Consider the following 19,719-nt stretch of genomic DNA (forward strand, 5'->3'; position numbering starts at 1 on the left):
CTCGCCTGCAATAGAACAAAGCTGGGTGGAGAATGACTTTGATGAGTTCACAGAAGTAGGCTTCAGAAGGTCGGTAATAACAAACATCTCTGAGCTAAAGGAGCATGTTCTAATCCATTGCAAGGAAGCTAAAAACCTTGAAAAAAGGTTAGACAAATGGCTAACTAGAATAAACAGTGTAAAGAAGACATTAAATGACCTGATGGAGCTGGAAACCACGGCACGAGAACTTCGTGATGCATGCACAAGCTTCAATAGCTGATTCGATCAAGTGGAAGAAAATATATCAGTGATTGAAGATCAAATTAATGAAATAAAGTGAGCATACAAGATTAGAGAAAAAAAAGTAAAAAGAAATGTACAAAGCCTCTGAGAAATATGGGACTATGTGAAAAGACCAAATCCACGTTTGATTGGTGTACCTGAAAGTGATGGGGAGAATAGAACCAAGTTGGAAAACGCTCTTCAGGATATTATCCAGGAGAACTTCCCCAACCTAGCAAAGCAGGCCAACATTCAAATTCAGGAAATACGGAGGACAGCACAAAGATACTCCTCGAGAAGAACAACCCCAAGACACGTAATTGTCAGATTCACCAAGGTTGAAATGAAGGAAAAAATGTTAAGGGCAGCCAGAGAGAAAGGTCAGGTTACCCACAAAGGGAAGCCCATCAGACTAACAGCAGATCTCTTGGCAGAAACTCTACAAGCCAGAAGAGAGTGGGGGCCAATATTCAACATTCTTAAAAGAATTTTCAACCCAGAATTTCATATCCAGCCAAACTAAGCTTCATAAGTGAAGGAGAAATAAAATCCTTTACAGACAAGCAAATGCTGAGAGATTTTGTCACCACTAGGCCTGCTTTACAAGAGCTCCTGAAGGAAACATTAAACATGGAAAGAACAACTGGTACCAGCCACTGCAAAAACATGCCAAATTGTAAAGACCATCGATGCTATGAAGAAACTGCATCAATTAACAGGCAAAATAACCAGCTAATATAATAATGACAGGATCAAATTCACACATAACAATATTAACTTTAAATGTAAATAGGCTAAATGCCCCAATTAAAAGAAACAGACTGGCAAATTGGGTAAGAGTCAAGACCCATCAGTGTGCTGTATTCAGGAGACCCATCTCACATGCAGAGACACACATAGGCTCGAAATAAAGGGATGGAGAAAGATCTACCAAGCAAATGGAAAGCAAAAAAAAAAAAAGGGGTGGGGGTGGCAATCCTAGTCTCTGATAAAACAGACTTTAAACCAACAAAGATCAAAAGACACAAAGAAGGCCATTATATAATGGTAAAGGGATCAATTCAACAAGAAGAGCTAACTATCCTAAATATATATGCACCCAATACAGGAGCACCCAGATTCATAAAGCAAGTCCTTAGAGACCTACGAAGAGACTTAGACTCCCACACAATAATAATGGGAGACTTTAACACCCCACTGTCAACATTAGACAGATCAACGAGATAGAAAGTTCACAAGGATATCCAGGAATTGAACTCAGCTCTGCACTAAGCAGATCTAATAGATATCTACAGAACTCTCCACCCCAAATCAACAGAATATACATTCTTCTCAGCACCACATTGCACTTATTCTAAAATTGACCACGTAATTGGAAGTAAAGCACTCCTCAGCAACTGTAAAAGAACAGAAATCACAACAAACTGTCTCTCGGATCACACTGCAATCAAATGAGAACTCAGGATTAAGAAACCCACTCAAAACCACACGGCTACATGGAAACTGAACAACCTGCTCCTGAATGACTACTGGGCACATAACGAAATGAAGGCAGAAATAAAGATGTTCTTTGAAACCAATGAGAACAAAGACACAACATACCAGAATCTCTGGGACACATTTAAAGCAGTTTGTAGAGGGAAATTTATAGCACTAAATGCCCACAAGAGAAAGCAGGAAACATCTAAACCTGACACCCTAATATCACACTTAAAAGAACTAGAGAAGCAACAGCAAACACATTCAAAAGCTAGCAGACGGCAAGAAATAACTAAGAGCAGAGCAGTACTGAAGGAGACAGAGACACAAAAAAACCTTCAAAAAATCCATGAATCCAGGAGCTGGTTTGTTGAAAAGATCAACGGAATTGATAGACCGCTAGCAAGACTAATAAAGAAGAAAAGAGAGAAGAATCAAATAGACGCAATAAAAAATGATAAAGGGGATATCACCACTGATCCCACAGAAATACGAACTACCGTCAGAGAATACTATAAACACCTCTATGCAAATAAACTAGAAAATCTAGAAGAAATGGATAAATTCCTGGACACACACACCCTCCCAAGACTAAACCAGGAAGAAGTTGAATTCCTGAATAGACCAATAACAGGCTCTGAAATTGAGGCAACAATTAATAGCCACCAACCAAAAAAAGTCCAGGACAAGATGGATTCACAGCCGAATTCTACCAGAGGTACAAAGAGGAGCTGGTACCATTCCTTCTGAAACTAATCCAATCAATAGAAAAAGAGGGAATCCTCCCTAACTCATTTTGTGAGGCCAATATCATCCTGATACCAAAGCCTGGCAGAGACACAACAAAAAAAGAGAATTTTAGACCAATATCCCTGATGAACATCGATGCAAAAATCCTCAATAAAATACTGGCAAACTGAATCCAGCAGCACATCAAAAAGCTTATCCACCACAATCAAGTCGGCTTCATCCCTGGGATGCAAGGCTGGTTCAACATATGCAAATCAATAAACGTAATCCAGCATATAAACAGAACCAAAGACAAAAACCACATGATTACCTCAATAGATGCAGAAAAGGCCTTCAACAAACTCAACAGCCCTTCATGCTAAAAACTCTCAATAAACAACTCTCAATAAAAACTTTCAATAAACAAGGTATTGATGGAACGTATCTCAAAATAATAAGAGTTATTTATGACAAACCTACAGTCAATATCATACTGAGTGGGCAGAAACTGGAATCATTCCCTTTGAAACCAGTACAAGACAAGGATACCCTCTCTCACCACTCCTATTTAACACAGTGTTGGAAGTTCTGGCCAGGGCAATCAGGCACGAGAAAGAAATAAAGGGTATTCAATTAGGAAAAGAGGAAGTCAAATTGTCCATTTGCAGATGACATGATTGTATATTTATAAAACCCCATCGTCTCAGCCCTAAATCTCCTGAAGCTGATAAGCAAATTCAGCAAAGTCTCAGGATACAAAATCAATGTGTAAAAATCACAGGGATTCTTATACAACAATAACAGACAAACAAAGAGCCAAATCATGAGTGAACTCCCATTCACAATTGCTGCAAAGACAATAAAATACCCAGGAATCCAATTTACAAGGGATGTGAAGGACTTCTTCAAGGAGAACTACAAACCACTGCCAAACGAAATAAAAGAGGACACAAACAAATGAAAGAACATTCCATGCTCATGGATAGGAAGAATATTGTGAAAATGGCCATACTGCCCAAGGTAATTTATAGATTCAATGCCATCCCCAACAAGCTACCAATGACTTTCTTCACAGAATTGGAAAAAACTACTTTAAAGTTCATATGGAACCAAAAAAGAGCCTGCATAGCCAAGACAATCCTAAGCAAAAAGAATAAAGCTGGAGGCATCACGCTACCTGACTTCAAACTACACTACAAGGCTACAGTAACCAGAACAGCATGGTACTGGTACCAAAACAGATGTATAGACCAATGGAACAGAACAGAGCCCTCAGAAATAACACCACACATCTACAACCATCTGATCTTTCACAATCCTGACAAAAACAAGAAATGGGCAAAGGATTCCCTATTTAATGAATGGTGCTGGGAAAACTGGCTAGCCATATGTAGAAAGCTGAAACTGGATCCCTTCCTTACACCTTATACAAAAATTAATTCAAGATGGATTAAAGACTTAAATGTTAGACCTAAAACCATAAAAACCCTAGAAGAAAACCTAGGCAATAACATTCAGGACATAGGCATGGGCAAGGACTTCATGACTAAAACACCAAAAGCAATGGCAACAAAAGTCAAAATAGACAAATGGGATCTAATTAAACTAAAGAGCTTCTGCACGGCAAAAGAAACTACCATCAGAATGAACAGACAATCTACAGAATAGGAGAAAAATTTTGCAATCTCCCCATCTGACAAAGGGCTAATATCCAGAATCTACAAAGAACTTAAACAAATTTACAAGAAAAAACAACCTCATCAAAAAGTGGGCAAAGGATACGAACAGACACTTCTCAAAAGAAGACATTTATGCAGCCAAAAGACACATGCAAAAATGCTCATCATCACTGGTCATCAAAGAAATGCAAATCAAAACCACAATGAGATACCATCTCACGCCAGTTAGAATGGCGATCATTAAAATGTGAGGAAACAACAGATGCTGGAGAGAATGTGGAGAAATAGGAATGCTTTTACACTGTTGGTGGGAGTGTAAATTAGTTCAACCATTGTGGAAGACAGTGTGACAATTCCTCAAGGATCTAGAACTAGAAATACCATTTGACCCAGACATCCCATTACTGCGTATATACCCAAAGGATTATAAATCATGCTACTATAAAGACACATGCACACATATGTTTATTGTGGCACTATTCACAATAGCAAAGACTTGGAACCAACCCAAATGTCCATCAATGATAGACTGGATTAAGAAAATGTGGCACATACACACCATGGAATACTATGCAGCCATAAAAAAAGATGAGTTCATGTCCTTTGCAGGGACATGGATGAAGCTGGAAACCATCATTCTCAGCAAACTATCACAAGGACAGAAAAGCAAACACCGCATGTTCTGACTCATAGGTGGGAACTGAACAATGAGAACACTTGGACACAGGGTGGGGAACATCACACACCGGAGCCTGTTGGGGGATGGTGGCCTGGGGGAGGGATAGCATTAGGAGAAATACCTAATGTAAATGATGAGTTGATGGGTGCAGCAAACCAACATGGCACATGTATACCTATGTAAGAAACCTGCACATTATGCACATGTACCCTAGAACTTTAAGTATAATAATTTTAAAAAAAATCTATCAGAAGGATCAGTTAAAATTTAAAAAAACAAAACAAAAAAAAGAAGGTGCTACCATGTATAACCCTAATGCAAATAGTAGAGTGAAGACAGCAGTTCCCACAAGTGTGGTGTGGCAGGTAATTTCCATCTAAAATTTTACTTGCCAAGATATAGAATTCCCCTTTGGGGGTCTATGAAGTTCCTTGGTTTTATTTTCGCAAAGAAAGAAACCTCCAGGTTATGGGCACCTTACTCACTTTCATCACCTGGCAGAATTTGCAAGATAATTGCCCAGAACTAGCATATTGATTCACATTTTTATGTTACCCATCTCTTTTTTTTTCCCCCAAGCTGCAGAAGATCACCACTTGATTCACAGGAGTAAGCAGGGCTAAACTGTAGGCAAAAAGCTTAAAAACAATAATGAGACTAGGATTTAATGACAAATGTATGATAAGCTTTGGAGCAAAGTTTTTCTCTCCAGTCCTCATTTTGGTAAAAACTAATTATGAATAAACTTTAGTCTTATACTTGGCCTGATTATTTGCATAAAGTGCAGCAAGAATGGTTATTTTGACATAGGCCTTTTGGATTGGCTTTGATGAAACTCTGTTCCTCAAGGAATTTTAGGTAAGACTTTTGTTTGTTTGTTTTTTGAGATGGAGTCTTGCTCTGTCACCCAGGCTGGAATGCCGTGGCGCAATCTTGGCTCACTATAACCTCCGCCTCCCGGGTTCAAGTGATTCTTCTGCCTCAGCCTCCCTGGTAGCTGGGGCTACAGTCGCCTGCCACCATGCCCAGCTACTTTTTGTATTTTTAGTAGAGATGGGGTTTCACCATATTGGCCAGGCTGGTCTCGAACTCCTGACCTCAAGTGATGCACCCACCTCAGCATCCCAAAGTGCTGGAATTACAGGCATGAGCCACTGTGCCTGGCCTTCAGATAAGACTTTTAAAGCTGAGCCCAGCCATGGGTTTTTATCCTCTAATACCTGTGAGTTGGGTGATCCTCCCCTCTTGAGGTCCCAAGATAAACTCAGAGCTTCCAGACCTGTTAGAAAGTGACATTCTTTACTGACCACAGGTTAGGAACCCTGTGTGGGGACTGTGCAGACAAGGTATGAGGCCATTTCTCCCCAAGGGGCTTTTATTGGCTTTGCATGTCAAGCTTGATTCCTTAAAGGGAAACACACCCTTTCAGTCAAATCCCTGGTAAAATAACCAGTTTTTCCAACTGTGTCCTGTTTACAAAGAAAAATGGATTCTGATTGCACTGAGACAAACAACTATATTCCCATAAGTTAAGAGTACTCACAGATAATTTCCAAATTCTAGAGGAACCAGGCAGAGAAAAATAAACATGCTCCAAATTTTCTTCACAGTATAACTTACTCAATTATTAAAGTCCATAAATAGTTTAAAATAACTTTCCTTGACTCTGAAAATCAAAACAAAGATCGACAATATTCCAAGTAAAGGTTAAAAAGGTTGCTTTAACTTTCTGAGTGTAGTCCACCTAGTAAACTTTTATTTTGCTTGATATTTGTCAACATGTCAGTTCTTTATGAGACCCTACATTCTTTATTTCAATGTTACAATCTTTAAAGCTATTAAAAACCTGCATTTGAGAACACCTGTTAAATTCCTTCACATAGCTTGATTATAAACCATCTTTTGAGAAGGAACAAAGCAAGACAACAATTGTCTGTGAATGAAAACTTTCCAGGATAGTTAAAAATATGACTGATGAAGTTTACTTATCTTCATGGTTTACAATAATTTTACCCTTAATTATGATTGATAGCTATACTTAGACATTAGAATTTTAGAAATCCCATACAATTTTGGAACATATATTAGTATTATTCATCAAAATATAACTTAAAGAAGATTGGACATCATTTTGGCAATCTCTTATGACTAAACATGTCAAATGATTCAATTTATCTCTTTTCTGAATGTTTTGAGGCCCTCTGAACCAACCAAAAAGTCAGGTATCCGGAAGGACAATTTCCAGATTGCCATAAATTATTTTGCCAAAATGATGACTCAAAAGGCAAAAACCTTTCATTAGCCTTTATTATGACATGAAAATTTTGTTCAAAGCAAAATTTTACCCTTGCATTAATTTATTAATATTAACCCCAATTCATTTACATGAAACCTTCTAGATTATTCCATTTAATCCTAACCAATCTGACCATGAGGTGAAAACTTTACAAACCTTTTATAACCCTTTTACTAAAGGGCAGATTAGTGTCTTAAGACCTCCTTGCTATGCTGTTATTTTAATGCTTAATTTATGTAAAGACCATATAGATGCTATGGGAGAAGACAGTGTAGTACTTCTACTATGCATTTCACTGCAAAGCAACCCAAAGCCAATTGGCTTATTTTATATTCAGCCCATCCCTGATAGGAGTCTCATCTCCCAGTGTAGGATGTGGATAGGGAAACCCTGTTTCTACAAAAAAAATACAAAAATTAGGTGGGCATGGTGGCACACACCTGTAGTCCCAGCTACTAGGAAGGGAGGTGGGAGGTTCACCTGAACCCAAGAGGTCTAGGCTGCAGTGAGCTGAGATCATGCCATTGTACTCCAGCCTAGGTGACAGAGTGAGACTCTGTCTTGAAAACATACACATAAAAAAAAATAAAAATCATGAATTCATATTGATTAGTAATTTTTAAAAATTCACCTAATGAAAGTAGGGCTCCTAGAGGAGGTAAGATTTGGTTGTCTCCTGGTCAGCTTGGAGAGAGGAGTTTGTGGAAGTAAAAGGTGAGGAATGATAACCTACAGAAAACTGACTTCACAGCAACAGAAACAAAGAAAAGATGCAGGATGTCATAATTTATATCTTGGTCCTGCCACATATGTGACCTTATGTAAATTATTTTTTTCTCTTTGAGTCTCAGATTTCCCCTTTGTAAAGGTGAAATCCAAGTTCCTCTTTTGCATCCCTCTGATGTTACTCTGAGCATCAAAGGAGTGATGACTACCATTTGTGGTGCTATTATGAGGATATACACACATACTGATATAGATCCCTGTATGGATACACAAAAAACTGGTAACAGTAACTGCCTAAAGTATGTTGTTAGGAGTCAGTGAGAGACTTTTTGCTACATACAAAAGGATTCATATTGTTTGAATATTTTTCTTTTTCTTTAGAGACAGATTCTTGCTCTGTCACCGAGGCTGGAGTGCAGTGGCTAATCATGGGTCACTGCAGTCTCAAACTCCTGGCCTCAAGTATCTTCCCACCTCATCCTCCCCCAGCTAGGACTACGGGCATGGGCTACCAAGTCTGGATAATTTTTTTTCTTTTTTGTAGGAACAGGGGTCTTGCTTCGTTGCCAAGGCTGGTATGAATCTCCTGAACTCAAGCAATCCTCCTGCCTCTGCCTCCCAAAGTGCTGGGATTACAGGCGTCAGCCACCGTGCCTGGCCTGAATATCTTTCTTGAGGATGGAAAAAAAAAAAAAAAAAGTAAGTAAGTAGGTAATGAATTTGAAAGAGCTTTGTAAATCACAAAGTATGACACAAATATTAGGATTTTATTTTTACTATTATCCACCAGCAACAAGATATCAAACACTGGTTCTGTGATTATTTAATGGTGAAAAAGTTGAATAAATCAATTTAGTATACCCATATGTTGGAATATTGAGTCCATTTTTCTTTTAAAAATCACACTTTGGAATAATTGATGATACTGGCAAATGCTCAAGCTGAGTGGAAAAATATATAAACATTGTATAGGCGAATAATTCCAATCTTGTGCATTCCCTGTGTAAACCTACATACACAAAAAGAAAAAAGACTGAAAGGAACCATCCACAGTGCTTTGGTGGGAAAGACGGAGAAACAAAGTGTTAATTTTCTTAACTATAGTTTTGGTGTATTCCAGATTTTCTACAAGTTAATAAATGCCACTAAGAAAAGGGGAAACATCACAGCTACACCTTCAAACACCAGAAAAAGAATTTTTTTTTTTTTTTTTTTTTTTTTTTTTTAGGTAGGGGTATGATTTTGATCTGGGCACTAACGGGGACACTGATTGCTTTCGCCAGTAAGTCAAGACCAGCAGATAAAAAATAATTTTTAAAAACCTCGTAAGACTGATTTGCCGCAGGACGGGAGAAGGAAGAAGCAAGCGTGGGAGGTGCTAACGGAGGAACCTAAACCTCCATCCTCTTCCCCTGGGAGGTTAAAAACTACAGGGAGAGGCGAGAGAGACTATGACCGCCCTACGGCTAGAGTAGCCGCGAAGAGAACACTTCCGGGGCGGGGCTATCTGGCCCTTTCCTTTCCGCGTGTAGAATGTGGGGCGCGTGTAAAGTTAAGGTTCACGATTCCTTGGCCACCACTTCCATCACTCTGAGACGGTACCTGAGATTGGGGGCGACCATGGCAAAAAGCAAGTTCGAGTACGTGAGGGACTTCGAGGCTGACGACACCTGCCTGGCACACTGCTGGGTGGTAGTGCGGCTGGACGGCCGGAATTTCCATCGGTGAGCGAGGTCGACTCGGGGCGTCGCGGTGCGCCAGCGCTTCCGGGGAATCCAGCTTCTTCCCTGCAAGTGCTCCCGCCCACTCCAGTCACGGTTACCAGGGTAACGCGGTAGCCAATGAGTGCGCAGCATGGAGCATCGCCCCGCCCTGCGTGTTGGCTAGGACAGTGCCTGAACGCTGGCTGTTAGCGTAATTGAATGGGCGATGTGCTCCCGTGATGAGGATCTGGCTTGGAGTGCCCGTGTTAAGTGAACAGAGACTTGTTAGCAAGGACCTGTTGTTAAAAGTCACTCTCATGCACAATATTTAAGCTCTTAAGCCAATTGCCTAGCTATTCTGTTAGATATCTTTGAATGCTGACGGTTCAGAAGTCTGTGTAAGCCTTGCTTGTGGGCAATACTTAACGTCTGTTCTTCATTATCAGTAACAGGCCACATGGACTAGTTTCAACAGAGAGTCAGAAAAAAGAGAAGGCTGGGCGCGGGAGGCAGGAGGATCACTTAAGGCCAGGAGTTGGAGACCAAGTTTTTTGTTTTTGTTTTGTTTTTTTGTGGTGGTTGTTGTTTGTGAAACTCCGCCACTACAAAAAAAAAAAAAAAAAAGAGAGAGAGAGAGAAAGAAGGAAGAGAGAAAGAAAGAAAAAGAAAAAATTTAATTTGCCCGGCGCAGTGGTGCACACATGTAGTTCCAGCTACTCGGAAGGCTGAGGTGGAAGGATCGCTTGAGCCTGGGAGGTCAAGGCTGCAGTGAGCGGTGATTGGACACTGCACTTCAGCTTGGGTGACAGAGCAAGACCCAGTCTCAGAAAAAGAGGGAGGGGGAGAAAGAAATATAACAGAAAGATGGGAATTTAATCTTTAAAGAGGGCTGCATTATTAATGATTATTATAACTTTTATTGAGCACTTACTAGGAGCTAGGTATGATTACTTTTATCTTCTCCCTAATCTTCAGGACAACCCAATGAGGTAAATATTCTTTTATTCCCATTTCACAGAAAGGAGAGTTGAGGCTTAGCATTTATGTCTGGTTTTCTCAATTTCAGGGCAGGAAAAAAACTTAAGTTCTTAAGAAAATGGATCAGGTTGTGGCTAGTTGAGCATTTGCGTTCACAGTGCTATTACATTATCTTCCTCCAAACAGCCTCTGTTATCTAGCAACAGAGCGTGTTGTTAATGACAGGCTTCCATCCCTGCTTTCTTCCCTTTTCTCTTTCCCCTGTGAAGTTTTGCTGAGAAGCACAACTTTGCAAAACCCAATGACAGCCGTGCTCTCCAGCTGATGACCAAATGTGCCCAGACTGTGATGGAAGAACTAGAGGATATTGTGATTGCGTATGGACAGAGTGATGAGTACAGCTTTGTGTTCAAGCGGAAAACCAATTGGTTTAAAAGAAGAGCCAGGTAATTCCATGACCTAACTCCTTTCTTCAGAATATTTCCTCCCAGCATCTGGTTTTCTGTTTATCTTAATCGCAGACTTACAGGCTACAGATGATGTCTGCAGTATTTGTAACTGCAGAGTACATGTATATTTCCTGTTTAGATTGTTGTACTTCCATCTGATAGCCGAGCATTCTGTGTGCCTCTTTTATCTGATTCTTTCCCCACATGCCCCATAAGATTGGTTTCTAGACTGACCTGGCATTGAACATTAAGATTAGAAACAGAGACCATAAGAATGTAATATTAACAATTCATAGGTTGGCTTTAGCCAGTGGTAGTCTCTACGTGCATTGCATTACACTGTTCCTCAAGACAGATCTCATTATAAAATACACAAATCTGATATTTGATTTGGCAGTATTTTGAAACGCTGTATGGGAAACAAATCATATAATGAATTGGTTTTTTCTTTCTCTCTTTTTTTAATAGAGGTGGGGTCTCTCTGTGTTGCCCAGGCTGGTCTCAAACTCCTGGCCTCAAGCAGTTCTCCTGTCTTGGCCTCTCGAAGTGCTAGGATTACGGACATGAGCCACCACGCCCAGCCTGAATTGGCATTTTTTTTACAACAATGGTTTCTCTCCTTTCACGACTGTAAACACAAACAGGTCAGGCGTGGTGGCTCACGCCTGTAATCCCAACACTTTGAGAGGGTAAGGGAGAGGATTACTTGAGCCCAGAAGTTTGAGACCAGCCTGGGCGAGATGGTGAGACCTCATCTCTACAAAAAATTTAAAAATTAGCCGGGCTCAGTGGCATGTGCCTATAGTCACAGCTACTAAGGAGGTTGAGGCAGGAGGATCCATTGAGCCAAGGAATTTGAGGCAGCAGTGAGCTATGATTGTGCCAATCCAACCCAGCCTGAGGGACAGAGAGATTCCATCTTTTAAAAAATAAAATAAAATTTAAAAATACCCCTTGAATCATAAATTCGTATCACATCCTGTAGGGAAAGGTTTAGTATCAGTAGGTTACTTAATAGAACTGGAAGGAGAGGCAGGCTGCATTTAAAATACATAACTGGCCGGGTGTGATGACTCACGCCTGTAATCCCAGCACTTTGGGAGGCCGAGGCAGGCAGATGACTTGAGGTCAGAAGTTTGAGACCAGCCTGGCCAACATGGTGAAACCCCATCTCTACTGAAAATACAAAAATTAGCTGGGCGTAGTGGCCTGCACCTGTAATCCCAGCTACTCGGGAGTCCGAGGCAGGAGAATCACTTGAACCCAGGAGGTGGAAGTTGCAGTGAGCCAAGATGGTGCCATTGCACTCCAGCCCAGGCAACAGAGCAAGACTCTGTCTTAAAAAAAGAAAAAAAAATACAGAACCAAGGTATTAAAATAGTGTTTCTTAGCCAAATGCATTTTATCTCCTGGCTTTCTGGGCAGTTTGTGTACTCTCTGTGGTACCCACGGGTCTTATCATGGTGTTGAATTAATTCCGTGTATTTTTCTTTTTCTTACTCCACCCAATGTGCGTTACATTTTCAAGTAAGTTCATGACTCACGTGGCCTCCCAGTTTGCCTCCAGCTATGTGTTTTATTGGCGGGATTACTTTGAGGACCAGCCCCTTCTGTATCCCCCAGGCTTTGACGGAAGAGTTGTGGTGTATCCCAGCAACCAGACTTTAAAGGACTACCTCAGCTGGCGACAAGCAGATTGTGAGTGGCACCAAATAAACACATGTAGTTAAACCACCAATTCCATGCCTTACAGGTGTTGATCTGATACAGGATTGGCTCACATATACTTTGTTTCAACATATACTTTGTACAGAATGCAGTATTTAAATATTTTTTCAATTGGTTAAAAGTATTTGAAAAATTAAATTTTATGTAAAAACTCCTTATCTCTATTTTTTTTTTTTTTAAGACAGAGTTTCGCTCTTGTTGCCCAGGCTGGAATGCAGTGGTGTGATCTTGGCTCACTGCAACCTCCACCACCTGGGTTCATGGGATTCTTCTGCCTCAGCCTCCCGAGTAGCTGGGATTACAGGCATGTGCCACCACGCCCGGCTGATTCTGTATTTTTTAGTAGAAATGGGGTTTCTCCATGTTGGTCAGGCTGGTCTTGAACTCCTGACGTCAGGTGATCCACCCGCCTTGGCCTCCCAAAGTGCTGGGATTATAGGCGTGAGCCACCACGCCCGGCCGCCTTATCTCTATTTTTTAAAAAAATCAGATGTGGCAATACTGGATCTGCATTCTTACTTAGTACTAGACAAAGCCTGTGCAGTGGCAGCTACCTTTACACACACACACACACACAAATGCCAGTGTGCCATAGTCTCTGCCATTCCCTGTTGTTCCTCTGGGGTCACCCACTGCTTTACACATTTATGTTCATGCCAGCCTCAGTGGGTATTTGAATTGTGACCCTTGCCTTATATGACTGTGATGATGTTTGTGAGGCTTTTACTTGCTTGTTCTAGTTTGAATTTTCCAGAAGAACTGGAAAAGAGATTGAAATAATATAAATCAAATAACTTCTAAAGTATTCCTAGGATTAACACACAAGTTAACAGATTTGTATAATGTATAACTGAAATGACCAAATAAAACTGTTGTTAGGGATGAAGTTTTTTCCCTCCTGCTCCTTCCCTCCACGTTCCGTGTGTAGGACTTCGGTCAAGTCACTAAATGTCTCTGAGATCTCTTTACTTTGAAAGAGGAGAGGGTCAGGGCTCTAGTATTCCTTGAAGAATGAATATTCAATAAAGATTTTATGTATATAAACATTACTATTTTGTTCTCCTCACAGGTCACATCAATAATCTTTATAATACTGTTTTCTGGGCACTTATACAACAATCTGGACTAACACCAGTACAAGCCCAAGGGAGATTACAGGTATAAAGATCTTACTACATTAATACTTAACTGGGGACAGTTCGCTGTAGGCTCTTCCATAACTTTTTTTTTGTTAAATTTACATTTCTTTCTTTTAAGATCCCTTTACAGCTTTGTTTTGAAAGGATATAAAAATCATAATAGGAGCAGCTCTGCTGCCTGCTTGGTCTGTAATCCTGGATGAATTACTGCTTCTCCCTGAGCCTTTGTGTTCTTAGTGGAAAATGGAATTGACGGCACTGGCTCTGCATTCCCACGTGCTAACACTTGCCTGAAGCCGTGTATGACTGTGTATGACTGCCGTCTTCAGCACTGACTTTTTTTTTTTTTTTTTTGAGACACAGTTTCACTCTGTTGCCCAGGCTGCAGTACAGTGGTGTGATCTCAGCTGATTGCAACCTCCACCTCCTGTGCTCAAGCGATTCTCGTGCCTCAGCCTCCTGAGTAGCTGGGATTACAGGTGCATGCCACCACACCCAGCTAATTTTTGTATTTTTAGTAGAGACAGGGTTTCACCACGTTGGCCAGGCTGGTCTTGAACTCCTGACCTGAAGTGATCTGCCTGCCTGGGCCTCCCAGAGTGCTGGGATTACAGGCGTGAGCCAGTGAGCCACCACACCTGGCCAGCACTGAATTTTTGTCAGTCCCACCACGCCTCTTCCCTCGTTGCCATTTTCCCTGCTGGGCACCTGTAGTTTCTTGGGTTTATGACCTCTGGGTATAGGAAGAGTTCGTGCTGAGTTTGTTACTTTCATAAATGTCATAATAACTACTCACATCATGCTTCTGTGTAATTTTATCCTTTCTGCCTCAGTTCTTTATAGGTAAAATGTAGAAAATAGTAGTTTCTACCTCATAGGTTTATGGTGAGAATTAAATGGCATGATGCATGTAAAACACAGAATCGTATGAAGCACATTGTAAGTGCTTAATCAATGTTTTTGTTATAACAGTGCTACTTGTAGGATGACTAACTGTGAAATGAGGTAATGTGTTGTAACAGATCTTTTATTTGTATTTTATTTTATCTATTTATTTATTTTTTGAGATGGGTTCTTGCTATTTTCCCCAGGCTGGTCTTGAACTCCTGGGCTCCAGCAGTCCGCACACCTCAGCCTCCCAAGTAGCTGGGATTACAGGTACATGCCACTGTGCCCAGCTGTAACAGTTACTAATACAATGCCTGGTACATTATGATTGCTCAATAAATGGTTGTCATTTTTAATAATAGTAATGATAGAGATTTTTATATAGCAATAATAGGAATACTGGGGCCTGGTGTGGTGGTTCACGCATGTAATCCCAGCACTCTGAGGAGGCCAAGGTGGGTGGATCACCTGACGTCAGGAGTTCGAGACCAGCCTGGCCAACATGGTGAGACCGCTTCTCTACAAAAATTAGCTGGGTGTGCTGGCACACACCTGTAATCCCAGCGACTCAGGAGGCTGAGGCATGAGAATCGCTTGAACCTGGGAGGTGGAGGTTGCAGTGAGCTGAGATTGCACCACTGCACTCCAGCCTGGGCGACAGAGTGAGACTTTGTCTCAAAAAAAAAAGGCATACTGGTAGGTACATCCAGGTTTGGAAGAGTCAAGTTCAGATTTCAATTCTTTGTAGAAGAATAAAGACAACCTTTTAACCTTGGGGAATTTATATAACCTTTCTAAGTTTTACTGGACCAAATACATAATATGTATTCAGTTAGTATTAATTCCCCCCACTCCCTTTCAGTCTTGACTTGTGAAGCCAGTGTTTGGTATAGGAGAGAATTTTATCTAAATAAGATCATAATTGCCCTTAAGATGAAAATTTACTAATAACTATAAGATGTTTGATAAAATCCTTCCACTTCTTGATTGTGGAAATTTAGGTTGTGGGTCGAATGGATAGTAGCACTAGGGGAGAAAGAAGACATGCAGAGCTTTTAATATCTATTTTTATTTCCTCAGGGAACTCTTGCAGCAGACAAGAACGAGATTTTGTTTTCTGAATTCAACATCAACTATAATAATGAGCCGCTGATGTATAGGAAAGGGACTGTGTTGATATGGCAGAAGGTAATGCTGTTATGTTCAAAGAAAAATGGAAGTCAGGAAAAAAGAGAGCCTGTGCCCATTCCAAGCTGTGCCCTCCCTGCTGCCTGTGTGCTGATGTGACTACAGTTGCTAATGCAAACCTTTCCAAGAGGAGAGGCCATAGATTCTTATTTTTAATGTGCATTTTGTCAGTCAGTAGTGGTCCGAAATCTCCCATACATAAGTAGAATTACAGAATTTTAGAATTAGTGCCTTTATTTTTCTGTGTTGTAAGCTGTCCCTGTATCCAATAAAATCCTTTAAAAAGGATACAGTACAGGTATGAGGATTTGTGCATTAATAAAATACTTAAAAAATACTTTCACACTGGATAATACCATTAAATGGTCTCTCCATCCCACGACAACTGTAATATGAGGCACTAAGAGACAATGTATATGAGGGTTTATTTTCATAAATGTCATGAGATTCCCTTGACATTCATACTTACCTTAATATTCTGTAATAAGTCTGTACATTTACCTATATCCTTAATTTTACCAATATTTTCTCTCTGTACCAGCTGTTAGGCATAATGATTTCTCTAAATTTATTTCCTTCCATGCAAAGTTTTTTTGTTTTTTTTTTCTGAAATGAGTGTTTTCAAGTACCAAGGAGTACCTTGAGAGCTAGTCATTCCACTGGCAACTCTAGCTCTTTGAGTTGTTCAAAACATTTATCTTTGGTACAGACTTGGATACTTCTTAATGCAGGTGGAAGGTAAGAAATACCTTTAAGTCTATAGTTATTGCTAATGAGGAACACGGAATCCTTTCTTTGTTCCTAAGATTGCTTCAGAATAGTATAACCTTTTTTTTTTTTTTTTTTTAAGACAGAGTCTTGCTCTGTTGCTCAGGCCGGAGTACAGTGGTGCCATCTCGGCTCACTGCAACCTCCCCCTCCTGGGTTCAAGGGATTTCCAGCTAATTTTTGTATTTTTGGTAGAAGCAAAGTTTCACCATGTTGGCCAGGCTGGTCTCGAACTCCTGACCTCAAGTGATCTGCATGTCTCAGCCTCCCAAAGTGCTGAGATTACAGGTGTGAGCCACTGCGCTCGGATAACATAACCTTTTTAAAACTATTTTTAATTATAAAGAACTTCATGCATACTGAGATTTTATATATATATATGTATATATACACACATACATATATGCGCATATATATACACATATTTATATCTATATATATCTCGAATCTGGCAGTCGGAAGTATATGAAGATAAAAAGTGAGCTATCCCCACATCTTTCCTTTCTCTCCCAAACCCACTCCTGACTTAACAATGTCACTACTTTATTTTTACCTGTAGGTGGATGAAGTGATGACAAAAGAAATTAAGCTGCCAACAGAAATGGAAGGAAAAAAGATGGCAGTGACCCGGACCAGGACAAAGCCAGTGCCCTTGCACTGCGATATCATCGGGGATGCTTTCTGGAAGGAACATCCAGAGATTCTAGATGAAGACAGCTGACCCTTTGCGCTTCAGTTCTGGTGTGCTTAACCATGCAAGCCCTCCCACCTCCCAGGGTTCCTTGCCTTAGGTGGCTGTAGCATCCCTACCACCCAGGACACTGGTGCGAATGACACAACTCAAGTTGGGAGGGGAACAGGGAAGGAAGGGATGGATGGGGGTGGTGTATCTTACTCTGTTTAAGCAGAACACCTTGTTTGCGGTGTTGGAACGTGGTTCCTTTGGCAGAAGTGCTTTTTTTTTAATCGCAGTACTATTTTTATAAAGCAAGAACTATTTCATGCCTTGGAGAATGAATCATTTTTAGATTGTGACATAAATCTTGTAAAAACCTGTCAGTTATTTTCATCTATGAGAGAAGAGGAGCCCAAACTCTCGCCCACCTGTTCTTAACCAGAAAACCCACTGACTTTGAAAATCTCACCTCTGCCACCCGTCTACTTGCCTTCATCTTTGGCAGACCTCAAGATAAATATGGGTTAATGCCTGCATGATGCCTCTGAATTCAGGAATTGCAGGCAAAACTCGGGGCTTTGTGCCAGTCTCTAAGTTGGCAACTTTGGCTGAACAAATGAGTAGTGGCTTCAGTGTCCTTGCGTACACATTCTGTGGATTGATTTAATGGAGTTGTCAGCATGATCATCATCTTCTAGCCAGGGGCATAGTTGCCAAGGCCATTTACCTCTTTCTAAGAAGAAACAGAATTATGTGTATATATGAGAGAAAGAAACAAGAATGAGTGAATGAGGATGAAGAAACATTTACCCCATGTACTCAAGACATTTCAGTTTTAAAAGTCACTTTCCTATTAGACTTCTTGAAAAAGATTCTCACATAGCCTCTATGTAATCAGACAAATGACGTTTGATTTCAAGAGCAGAGGGGTAAACATCCTCTGCTAATCGACAGGTAGCAGGTGTCAGAGGAGGCATAATATTAATAGCGCCACCTTCTGTTGGGTCAGTGAGATGGGTGAGGAGCAGCAGAGAGCAGCAGGGATCATCACATGCAGCCAAACTTGGCCTCTGAAGGGGGAAGGTAGTGGGAATAGGTGGTGAGAGAACTCACATTTTTCTCTTGTCCTGGTTTTATATTTCGGAGGGAAAGGATTATTTGGCCCCATTAAGAATTAAGAGGCTGGGTGCGGTGGCTCACGTCTGTAATCCCAGCACCTTGGGAGGCCCAGGCAGGCAGATCACCTGAGGTCGGGAGTTCGAGACCAACGTGACCAACGTGGAGAAACCCCCATCTCTACTAAAAATACAAAAAATTAGCTGGGCATGGTGGTGCATGCCTGTGATTGCAGCTACTTGGGAGGTTGAGGCAGGAGAATCATTTGAACTCAGGAGGCGGAAGGTGCGGTGAGCCAAGATTGTGCCATTGCACTCCAGCCTGGGCAACGAGCGAAACTCCATCTCAAAAAAAAAAAAAAAAAAAAAAGACATGGCTGGGCATGGTGGCTCACACCTGTAATCCCAGCACTTTGGGGGGCTGAGGCAGGTAGGTCACTTCAGGCCAGGAGTCCAAGACCAGCACGTCCAACATGGCAAAACCCAGTCTGTACTAAAAATAGAAAAATTAGCTGGGCGTGGTGGCGTGTGCCTGCAATACCAGCTACTCAGAAGGCTGAAGCAGGATAATTGCTTGAACCTGGTAGGTGGAGGTTGCAGTGAGCTGAAATCATGCCACTGCACTCCAGCCTGGGTGACAGAGCAAAACTGTCTTAAAAAAAAGAAAAAAAATTAAGAGACAGCCCGTGTCCCAGTCCCTTGTCTTGCACTGCAGAATTTACATCTAAGAAGAAAATGTATTTTTGAAAGGGCGATGGCTGGCCTCATCCCTCACTAATTGACAGCCCATCTGTCGATGCCATTTTTTCCCTTCCTGTTCTCATTCCACAGAAAGAGGAGATACGGTTCTTGTTTGGTAATTGCTAAAATCTCTTTGAGGAAAGAAATAAAGATGTCAACTCCTTTGGCCTGCTTTTTCATTTATTTTTCTTAGACAAATAGACTATATGAAATCTAACTTTTGTGTATATCTCTGGGTAGCCCAGGATACACATGCCCTCATCATAGCAGTGGTTCACAGACTTCTGCATGCAAACAAAAATTACTTGGAATGCTTGTTTAAAAAGCACATTTTTGACTCCTCCCAGCCCCCAGGAAGGTTTGAAGCTCAACAATCTTTTTTTTTTTTTTTTTTTTTTTTTTTTTTTTGAGATGGAGTCTCGCTCTGTCAGCTCACTGCAACCTCTGCCTCTCGGGTTCAAGTGATTCTCCTGCCTTAGCCTCTTGAGTAGCTG

General features: G+C 40.9%; 1 protein-coding gene and 1 long non-coding RNA gene across 3 annotated transcripts in view; one reads left to right on the forward strand and one right to left on the reverse strand.

The window, feature by feature from the left end:
* LOC109027086 (uncharacterized) overlaps nt 1–9,624 on the reverse strand; it is a 21,708-nt gene extending 12,084 nt beyond the window's left edge. The window contains exon 1 of the long non-coding RNA XR_002006230.3: nt 9,455–9,624. This is a non-coding gene — a long non-coding RNA (uncharacterized lncRNA). The remainder of the gene's footprint in view (nt 1–9,454) is intronic.
* Nucleotides 5,882–17,752, forward strand: THG1L (tRNA-histidine guanylyltransferase 1 like). 2 transcript variants are annotated; one of them, XM_019028605.4, is made up of 6 exons: nt 5,882–9,576; nt 10,803–10,979; nt 12,511–12,680; nt 13,780–13,868; nt 15,818–15,925; nt 17,253–17,752. In XM_019028605.4, the coding sequence occupies exons 1-6, from the start codon at nt 9,386–9,388 to the stop codon at nt 17,412–17,414; spliced, it is 897 nt and encodes a 298-aa protein (XP_018884150.1). In that variant the 5' UTR covers nt 5,882–9,385; the 3' UTR covers nt 17,415–17,752. The 2 variants fall into 2 exon arrangements, with proteins under 2 accessions (XP_018884150.1, XP_018884154.1); XM_019028609.4 differs by lacking the exon at nt 5,882–9,576 and having other exon boundaries at nt 10,913–10,979; nt 12,606–12,680.
* The last annotated feature ends 1,967 nt before the right edge of the window (nt 17,753–19,719 follow it).

This window comes from Gorilla gorilla, chromosome 4 (genome assembly GCF_029281585.2).
Source record: "Gorilla gorilla gorilla isolate KB3781 chromosome 4, NHGRI_mGorGor1-v2.1_pri, whole genome shotgun sequence".
NCBI lineage: Eukaryota > Metazoa > Chordata > Mammalia > Primates > Hominidae > Gorilla > Gorilla gorilla.

Bases quoted from the DNA above. Each gene is read 5' to 3' on its own strand.
- THG1L (XM_019028605.4), top strand. From the start codon at position 9,386: ATGTGGGGCGCGTGTAAAGTTAAGGTTCACGATTCCTTGGCCACCACT. The intron at 12,681-13,779 runs GTGAGTGGCACC...TTCTCCTCACAG, and splicing joins CAGCTGGCGACAAGCAGATT to GTCACATCAATAATCTTTAT. The intron at 15,926-17,252 runs GTAATGCTGTTA...TTTTACCTGTAG, and splicing joins CTGTGTTGATATGGCAGAAG to GTGGATGAAGTGATGACAAA.